Source organism: Achroia grisella, unplaced genomic scaffold, assembly GCF_030625045.1.
Source record: "Achroia grisella isolate CSIRO2021 unplaced genomic scaffold, CSIRO_AGI_Agris_v1 utg149, whole genome shotgun sequence".
Taxonomy (NCBI): Eukaryota; Metazoa; Arthropoda; class Insecta; order Lepidoptera; family Pyralidae; genus Achroia; species Achroia grisella.
The window spans coordinates 4,443,020-4,453,745 of NW_026712644.1; the positions used below are offsets into that span (position 1 = coordinate 4,443,020).

Below are 10,726 nucleotides of genomic sequence, written 5' to 3' on the forward strand. Positions count from 1 at the left end.
TACCGGTAAATGATTGCACTATTTATTAGACATTATTAAGTTTATTGGTAGTGTGCTACATGGCTTATTAATAACGCGTACAGTCGACGCGGAGTCGGGACGTAGACTGATTTTACACGTAACTTAAATCTATGTAGTGGAGACGTAAATTATAAAAGCGTTTCAAGTGTCGACAGAAATATTACAAGTGTAACATAATAAACATAATAAATTCTTAAGTACGAAAATAATTATTCTAGGATTTGCAGTTGAAGAACAAAACTTAAAGTATTTATACTTTTAAATTATTATAGTATTAAAATGTTTTACTTGTTCACTTTCGATAATCGTTTGTAATATTATGTTATCTGTGGTTTTAAAGTAATATTATTGTAAAAGTAACTGCAGCAACATTTTATATATGCCACTATTTATAATCTAGTCCAATAGCTTATTAGATTTATTAAAATAATACAAATGGTATATAAATTATAACAATAATAAAATATATGCAATATATTAAAACAATAATATGCTGGGCAACTTACAATGCCCGAAAAAGTGCGTCGTTTAAAGAAAAGGAGTAATGTATTTGACCAAGATATACAGGACTGAGTTTTAAGAACGAGGAGCTGCTCTACTGGGAGCTGCACTCTACCAGCTATATACGGAACACCACATCTGCTTATAGTTCACGTGACTGATTGCAAGATTAAAAAAAAAAGATATGTTATAAAAAAAAATTAAATCGTTAACGATTTATACTTGGGCTCAAAATCGTATAGATTTTATTAAATTTATACAAGAATAAGAAGTACCAGCTTAAAATAATAAAAAATCCGCAAAAATAGCATACGTAGGAGATTGTTCTGAGGTCTTCCTCAGATACACCAAAAAATTATTTAATTGAGAACCACCAATTTCGTTATTTTCTTATCTGATAGATATCGTATTTATAATTACGTATTTAGAAGAAAAAAGTTAAAAGAGATTGAATTTGTTTCGTCTATTTTGTAGACGCGAATGTGAGTGAACCAAATATATGTTATACCTTTGTAGTTTCTATATTTCTATTTATTTACACTATGAAATCATGCATTTGCGGATACCCCAATACCCGTAATGTTTTTCTATAAGAATCGAGTTCTCAATATAAAAATATTTTTTTATAAAACGTAATCAACGGATGTTTGGTGCTATTATAAGTTGGTAAAATATAGGAAATATTCATCTACGTATGTATGTTTAAATTAATTTCAGACAAAAGTATCGATTATTATGTCAGATTAACTTTACTCTAATAATGAAGAAATAAAATGATATCCGAACGAGTATAAAAAATAATACCACGGAATCTTTCATGTGTCGATTCATCGTATTTGCACATCACTACTACTTAGAAATGTCATTGGTTTTACAGTAATGTCAAAATGTCAATGACACCTGTTTTGTAGACAAATTCCAATTCGTTTATTACTGTCTTCTATCTAATAACGAAAAGTCCAACAGTTTGATTTACGCGGATTAGTGCGTGTTGTATCAGTTATAAATCCGCTTACGGGAACTGTTAAATAATACGGACTTATCACTTGTCAATTTAAAACCATAATCTGATAAAGTAATTAAGTATTTTTTAGTGTAATTACGTTGAATAGTTAGTTATATAAATTACTTCCTTAGTCGTCACACATAAAAAAAATATAAAGAATTCCTTGTTACCTATATTTATAAAAAAAAATTATTAAAACTTTAATTTAATATTTCAAAATGGTGATCGAAAAAATTTGCTGCTTGGGCGCTGGTTACGTTGGCGGGCCTACCTGCAGCGTTATAGCGTTAAAATGCCCAAAAATAACAGTTACCGTTTGTGATAAAAGTGTGGAGCGCATAAACCAATGGAATTCTGATAAATTGCCGATCTACGAGCCTGGTTTAGACGAAGTCGTGAAGCAATGTCGCGGTAAAAATTTGTTCTTTTCTACTGATATAGCAAAGAGTATACAGGAAGCCGATTTGATATTCATATCTGTTAATACGCCAACCAAAACATTTGGTAATGGCAAAGGTAGAGCGGCAGATTTGAAGTATATCGAAGGTGCTGCGCGTATGATTGCTGATTTGGCGACCAACAACAAAATTGTCGTGGAGAAAAGCACGGTTCCCGTCAAAGCGGCTGAAATTATCATGAAAATACTCCGCGCTAACACAAAACCTGGTGTCAAATACCAAATTCTATCAAACCCTGAGTTTTTGGCGGAAGGAACAGCTATTGTCGATTTGGTTGAGGCTGAACGCGTTCTCATCGGTGGAGAAGACACTCCTGAGGGTAAGAAGGCAGTTCAGGAGCTGTGCTGGGTGTACGAGCATTGGATACCAGCGAAAAACATTATAACAACCAACACATGGAGTTCAGAGCTGTCCAAATTAGCCGCTAATGCCTTTCTTGCACAGCGAATCTCCAGCATCAACTCTTTATCTGCTGTCTGCGAAGCCACAGGTGCAGATGTATCAGAGGTAGCTAAAGCAATCGGTCGCGATTCAAGAATCGGACCAAAGTTCTTGGAAGCGTCAATAGGATTTGGAGGTAGCTGCTTCCAGAAAGACATTTTGAACCTTATTTATTTGTGTGAATGTCTAAATTTGCCCGAAGTTGCTGCGTACTGGCAGCAAGTAGTGGACTTAAATGATTACCAGAAGAAACGGTTTACACGTAAAGTTATAGAATCATTATTCAATACGGTCAGCGATAAAAATATTGCTATATTAGGGTTTTCTTTCAAAAAGAACACCGGCGATACTAGAGAGTCTCCAGCTATCTGCGTGTCCAAAACTCTACTCGATGAAGGAGCTAAACTCCACATATACGATCCCAAAGTGGAAACCGAGCAGATTTTCTACGAACTAACAAGTCCCTATGTCACATCAGAGCCTGAGATTGTTCGCAAGAACGTGGAAATCCATGATTCTGCTTACTCCGCTGTAACTGGGGCTCATGCTATAGTGTTATGTACCGAGTGGGATGAATTTAAGGAGTTGGATTTTAAGAAGATATTCGAAGTTATGATGAAGCCAGCATATATATTTGATGGTAGGAAGATTCTAGACCATGAGGCACTGTTAAACATTGGTTTCCACGTACAGACTATTGGGAAGAGGCTCTGCAGGACGGGCAGCATCCGAGCGCAGGGCAGTCAGACCCTGCCTTAAGATATCCACTTAATGTGAGTATGTTTTTATATTTATTTTCTGCAGTTTACAACCCAGAATTAACCAAGAAGTTCTGAATCTGAACGCGACCAAAAAAGTTTTGTGTGTCTATTTATATTATAAACTAGATGTGGCCGCGGTTTCACTCGCGTCAAATTTATAGCCTATATATATATATATGTGTTATTCTGATGTATAAGCTATATTACTGTAAAGTTTCATCAAAATCCGTTCAGTAGTTTTTGCGTGAATGAGTAACAAACATCCATCCATACGCATTTATAATATTATATTATATCTAGCTGTTGCCACGACTTGGACCGCGTGGAACTTAACTTTATTTTTCTAAAATAAAAGTAGCCTAAGTTACTCGTTATTACTCGTTATTATTCCTTATTGCATCAGCTACCTGCCAAAAAAAGTCCCATCAAAATCGGTCCAGCCATTTCAGAGATTAGCCGGAACAAACAGACAGATAGACAAATCATCATCGTCATCATCATCTGCTTCTTCCTTATCCCATTTATTTGGGGTAGATAGACAAATATTGTAAAAAATGTTATTTTAGTGTATGTACCGTATTTATATTCATATGCATGTAGTAAAAAACGGTTATTTCAATATTACAAACAGACACTCCAATTTTATTTATATGTATAGATAAGATTATTATTGACGTCTCGATGGTCTAGCGGTTTAGCACACCGCCTTCCTTCAGATGGTCGCGGGTTCGATTCCTCGCACGGCACAAACATTTGTATTCATGAGTATGATTGTTTTTATCAGTCTATATGTTTTATATATCTATATGTTTATTAGGTATGCGTTTACAAAAAAAATATCTAAGTATTTATATCAGTTGTCTAGTACCCATAACACAACCTCTGCTTATAGTGGGACTAGATGGCGCTGTGTTATTTGTCCAGGTTAAAAAAAACCTTAATTTATTCAAACACTTTATGCTACGTTTACATTCAGCCGCTCCCCCTGCCACTCGCGCTGCCGGAATTATTGCCGGGCGACAACTGAGCGAGAGGGCTGAATGTAAAAACACGCTGCCACTCGCACTGCCAGTCCTTTGACTCGCGCACGAAAAACCGACAATCGAGGGAGCGCCGGGCAGCGCGAGTGGCAGCGACAATGGCATGGGAAGTGTTTCCACTCGTGTTTACACTCTCGCGCTGCTCACTTCCCTGCCCACTCGGGCTGAGTGTAAATTGGGCAGAACATAAAATAAACAAAGAGGATGTGCTTTTTTTAAATCGGCTGCAAATGAGGCCACGTGCCAGTGGAACGGATGTTTCTCATTCCCGATATGAATGCTTAAAATACAATATTTTACAACTATAATATAACATAACATTAATACTAGATTTCAAGATAAACTTGCGTCTAGGGTATTGTAAATTTTTATACCTATTTCCATAAAAGACCTATTGACTTTTTCGGAACAATACTTTTTCAAATTTTATTTTTATTTTTACTTTACTCTACATTTTTAAATTTAGATAACTGAATAGAATAGAATAGAAAATCAAATTCAAATAAACTTAATTTAAGCACTTTTGAATATTCAACAATTTTTTTTTAACTCTTCCGCCCATTCGGAAAACTGTCTCATCACAAGAAGAATAAGCAAGAAACTTGTGTGTTGCTCTTTTAAATAATCCTTGTAAGTTCACATTTTACAAGTCGAAACGTGTGAATACAACGGTATAGTACCAACCAGCACTAATTTATTTAGGCTCAAATTTAAAACATAATAAGATTAAATCAGTCGTAGTGATAAAAGCAGACCAGTCCCTACAAGCAGCACTCGTTCACGAGTATGACGTATGAGCCAGCTATCACTGCGCTCGACCATATTTTAGGGAGCCCAATGACCTCCTCTCCTGTCTCCTCCTTGAGGAAATAGTCCTCACTATTTCATCTGCCAAGCAGCTTGCTTCGTAAGTTGCGGCCCACAGCATTTAGTTATAGAATGGCCATGATTTCTGACGTCTTACTTACTACCCTTCATGGTTCCTGGCGTTGCTAACTCGCTATAGATTTCCCCCTCCGATCGATATATCGTAATATCGATCGATGGACCCCGTCCAATTCAAACGGGGATCGATATTACGACGACCTGAGCCGAAGTTCGAACCCCTAATAGTAATGTAAGATTTATATAATTGTATATGCATATTGGTAAATGTAACTGGCTCCTAGGAAAAGAAAAAAATAGAAAAAAAAACATAATACTATAAACATACAAAAACAAAAAAAATATATAAGAGCCTAGGAGCACAGCCTAACACTTCTGAAGAAAAAGGAAAAAAATCGTAATAAAGATAGGTGACACTGCATGTTGTCAACTCACCCGGCCGGCCAGCGGTGGTTCTGGGCCAGACGGATAAGGTCTGCCTCGGTGCCACTGTTAGGCAAATTGTAATCTCGGCTGGAGTTGTACAAAAGTGGAAATTAAAGAAATATAATAATATTAAAGTAAATTAAAAAAGGCACGGACCAATATGTCTGTGGAAAATTGTATTTAATTAAAAAAAAACCCCTAGCGGTGCCCTCAGAGTAAAGTCGTATCCGTCAGGCGGGAGTTGGCCTTCAGCCGCTCCATAAGTCCTTCCTTTGGTTTGGAGTGCCATCTGCACTCGCGCCCTAACGTCCGGTGAAGCTGTAAAGGCCAGCTGCGGCCAACAGCATTAGAGTAGTCCGAAAAAAAGCTATTGATTTTGTGATGCAATTTGGCACGTACACGCGAGGTCGGCCGTGTGTTAGGGGACCTTGGGGTCTGTTTTCCTGTATGGTGATAACAAACAGACAACTGTATAAGGTCAAATCGTGTCAGGGTCAGAGGCAACATCAATCTAAATGATGACTGCACTGGGGTAATTGATTTCTCTATTTTTAACACGTTGAAGACCAGATAGAAAATCTTATTTCTCACATAGAGACCGACATTTTGTTTATTATTAACTAGCTGTAACCGGGACTTCGTCCGCGTGGAATTTAACTTTAATTCTCTAAAATAAAGGTAGCCAAAGTTACTCTTTATTACATCAGCTACCTGCCAAAAAAAGTCCCGTCAAAATCGGTCCAGCCATTTCTGAGATTAGCCGGAACAAACAGACCGGCAGGCAGACAGACAAAAATTGTAAAAAATTGGATTATCTGTTTGTAATATTGAAATAACCGTTTTTTACTACATGCATATGAATATAAATACGGTACATACACCAGAATAACATTTTTCGAAGTGTTTGTCTGTCTGTCTGTTTGTTCCGGAATCTCTGAAATGGCTGGACCTATTTTGACGGGACTTTTTTTGACAAGGAACTGATGTAATAAGGTAAGGTAATTTAGAAATCTTTTATTTTAGAAAATTCCGGCTAATCTCTGAAATGGCTGGACCGATTTTGATAGGACTTTTTTGACAGGTGATGACGTAATAATTTTAGAAAATTTAAGTCGAATTCCACGCGGACGAAGTCGCGGGTGCAGCTAGTTATTAATATAATTTGTATGTTTGATGTAACTACATAGTAATTACATTCTCTTATCAGTTCATTATATTTCCTGTGATAACGTGGCGTTTAATTCAATTTGATGTAACAATACTAACATTTATAATAGTGTTATGACGTACGAAGGATGTTGGAATTACCTCGTGATGTGTACACGTAAATATTATGTATGTAATATATATAGATATATATATATATATATATATATATATACTAGCTGTTGCCACTACTACGTCCGCTTGGAATGTAACTCTATTTTTCTAAAATGAAAGTAGTTTAAGTTACTCCTTATTACATCAGCTACCTGCCAATAAAAGTACCGTCGAATCCGGTGCAGCCATTTCAGAGTTTAGCCGGAACAAACAGACAGACAGACAAAAATTAAAAAAATATGTTATTTCGGTGTAATAAAAGTAGCCTAAGTTAATGCTTATTACATCAGCTACCTGCCAAAAAAAGTTACGGCAAAATCGGTCCAGCCATGTCAGAGATTAGCCGGAACAATTGAGAAAAAATGTTATTTTGGTGTATGTACCGTATTTATATTCATATGCATGTAGTAAAAAACGGTTATTTCAATATTACAAACAGACACTCCAATTTTATTTATATGTATATATATATAAATCGTAAGGTGTTTCACTCGCACGCATTACATGAACCCTAAAGAACAATTGGCGTGGTATTTTTAAATTTACGACCTGGCGGCTCGCATCTCTTATTCGGAAAGCTGTCTCATCACAAGAAGAATAAGCAAGAAACTTGTGTGTTGCTCTTTTAAACAATCCTTGTAAGTTCACATTTTACAAGTCGAAACGTGTGAATACAAACTACCAACCAGCACTAATTTATTTAGGCTCAAATATAAAAACACAAAGTTTTTTTTTTACAAATTTTTGATATAACCCTATTTTGTTATATCTCATCGGATAGCTGATGAATCACTTTTCACCAGAAAATACCATTTTTCCTGATGAATTTGTCACAGTGTGCTAACTGACCTGACCTTATGTACATCTTATTATCCTCCACTGGTGCACAATGCACTATACCAATATCATCCAATAAAAAAAATACCTGGCTATTTGTTTGCCTTTCCAGTTACGTAAAAAAAAAAAAACTAAATTACTGTTTTTTTTTTCAGGTATCTCAACGCAACGGTCACAAATGGAAATGTCAAGTATTAAAATATATATACGGAAGTGTTCATGAGCCAAGACTATATTCTCAAACACAGTTTGTATTCTTTGAATTGCAACAAAAAGTATTAATTTCTTTCGCTAAATAGTATAAAAGATAGTTTTTGTCGCTCACCTGTCTTGCCGCCTATTTCAATACGAGGCAATGTTACATGTATGTATATAAAATAGTCCTTTTCATTTTAGCTAACATTATTTTCATAATTTGAAAGAAAGCAATAAACACTATAATAGTGTGTATTAGTGGTGGATCGTTGATGCAACGAGACCGTTTACCATCGACGGTAACTAGTTTAAAAAACAATCTAATTTTCGGCTGATTTCGTCGTCGAAAAGAGTATATCTTCGTATAGACGGTTGGTAAACATAAACGAACGAAAATCTAGTTTACCAATTGATGATGACGGAGCCACAGTCTAGATCGGTTCACTAGACGAGGTGAGACGATCGCTACGCGATGCAACGAACTCATCAACCAATCGACGAATAAACTAGTTCCTTTGTGAACTGTAAACTAGTTTAATAGTTCACGCACAAAACGGTTCGTTTATTCAGCGCCCACGTCTAATATGTATGAGATTTTAGTTATTTTTACGTAAATGTTTGTAATTGAACAAATGATAGCACTGTATCAAAGTAATCTGATTAAACCAGTGACGAACATTGTAAAATTGTTATGGTTAAGATATTATAAATCGTATAGTTGTAATTATTAAGTATATTTTTGTATTTTACTTTTTAGTGTATTTAAGATTGTCTACAATGTTTTATAATAATCGAATTTAAAAATCGTTATTACATTATTTCAATAAGTATCCCTCGTCACGGAAAATGAAGAAATTTTGTACAATTCAAACGGGGATCAAATTACGAGCCTGAGCCGATGTTCAAACTTCTAGCGATGTCATTAGAGTAAGGTCGTATCCGTCAGGCGGGAGTTGGCCTTCAGCCGCTCCATAAGTCCTTACTTTAGTTTGTAGTTCCGTCTGCAATCGTCCCATAGCTGCGGCCAACAGCATTAAAATAATACGCAAAAACAGGTTCATAAATGAATTTAAGTATTTCTATAAGTTTTTTAGTATACATAGTACTGCCTTTGTTTTATTTGTAACCAGATAGCGACGTTTGAGTTGTCCTTAAATTCTCCTCACCTATTTCAATCGCCAAGCAACATGCTTTGGATTTGAAATTACAGGATATAAGCTTGATATGTTTCCGTGATGGCGTGTTGTAATTGTAAATTGAACTATCATGTTGTCACAATGACTTTATTCAGCTATGTATTAATTTTAACTTGACCGGTTTTTCGCGTTTGCCATTTTCTTATTTTTTTTATCTTGTGGTTTAGGCTAAGAACAAAAACTAAAGTAGTAATAGTGTACGTACGATATAAGGGCCCACACATAAAGTACGTCATATGCTCACTACACGCTTTGGATTATCTGTAAGTGTGGTGAGCACCTTATCTTGAATAAATAAATAAATGTGGGAGAGGCCAACCTCTTTAACATAGTAGAATGTACAGGTTTACGCAAAGTTGCAGGCTGGGATCAAAGGTATTACAAAAGAAACGAACAAACAATTAGAAATTCATTTAATTGAACAGATGTTGTATAAAATTAACTTACAAATTGAATTTATGCATATCTCACATGAGGCAATGTGCGGATTTAGATAAATGACATTGGGATAAGGAGTTGGAGGAAGAACATTCGTACAAAAAAAAACATTAATTCTAGAATTCCCTAGGTTCTATATTCTAGGTTTTCTAGGATCCTCCCACAGTCCTTGGAGTCTTAAATTTAGTCCATGAGTGGTATCACAATGTTACTTAGATAACGTCAGTAGTTCTGTTCATGACTGGCACTGATTATCCGCACACCCTTAAGGGGGTGAAGGTTGGGGTCCTCGAGGCCCCTTTGCCTCAGCATCAACTCCGGGGGCAACAACCTCCGTGTAGCTCGGTTGTGAGCCTCTTAGAGCGGGAATTAACTTATAAAGAAAACTAAACTTAACCTAACTTAAGGATTAGTGCCACACTTTGACTAATTTTCTAGGCGACGGTTATCACTTACCATCAGGTGGGCCGTAAGCTTGTTGTCTATTCCAATTACTTAAAAATTAATGAATAATTTTGTATTGCCTTAATAAACCTATTTAAAAATCAGTATTCTTTAAGTTTAAATGAATTTTTTATAGAAATTCTAATGGTATACGCTAAAAACTGGTCGACCTAATTTTAGTTTTTATTTACTAACAATGTGTAGAGCGCAAATAATTAAATATTTATTTACAAACAAATAATTAAATATTATTTTACAAAACATAGCATTTATTTTCTTATAAGTTTAAATTCGAATTGAATCCTTATTTTCTTAGTTCCTCGATATATTCGTGATTTAATTGTGAAGAGTATTATTTTATATTAAGACTTGGTCGCGCACTGCCGTGCACGCAGCGTTATTTTCTTAAATATATTCCCAGTTTATTTAAGTTGAAATAAATGTATCTCTATCAGTCAGTTGTTTTATTTATATCATAGATTTTACAAATTCAAAAATCATCGATTTTATGTCAATTCAAAGTATTTATTAGAATAGAATAACTGCGCTAACGGTTTACGCTGGCGGGGCACCAGTGGAGGATGATAAGATGAGCATGAGGTCAGGTCAGTTAGCACATCTTGGCAAACGGATTACCACGATGGTTTCCAGGGGAACTACGTGGAGATCAACCTGATACGGTACATCGTTGGTAATAGAATAGAAAATCATTTATTCAAATAAACTTAATTTAAGCACTTTTGAATAGTCATAGTTA

The 10,726-nt window shown here is 35.4% G+C and overlaps 1 protein-coding gene across 1 annotated transcript; it reads left to right on the forward strand.

The window, feature by feature from the left end:
• The first annotated feature begins 1,735 nt into the window (after window positions 1-1,735).
• LOC131840694 (UDP-glucose 6-dehydrogenase) lies at window positions 1,736-8,231 on the forward strand. Its single transcript, XM_059188881.1, has 2 exons — window positions 1,736-3,200; window positions 7,852-8,231. Exon 1 carries the CDS (start codon window positions 1,747-1,749, stop codon window positions 3,184-3,186), a length of 1,440 nt encoding a protein of 479 aa, XP_059044864.1. The 5' UTR covers window positions 1,736-1,746; the 3' UTR covers window positions 3,187-3,200; window positions 7,852-8,231.
• The last annotated feature ends 2,495 nt before the right edge of the window (window positions 8,232-10,726 follow it).

Bases quoted from the DNA above. Each gene is read 5' to 3' on its own strand.
- LOC131840694 (XM_059188881.1), top strand. From the start codon at position 1,747: ATGGTGATCGAAAAAATTTGCTGCTTGGGCGCTGGTTACGTTGGCGGG.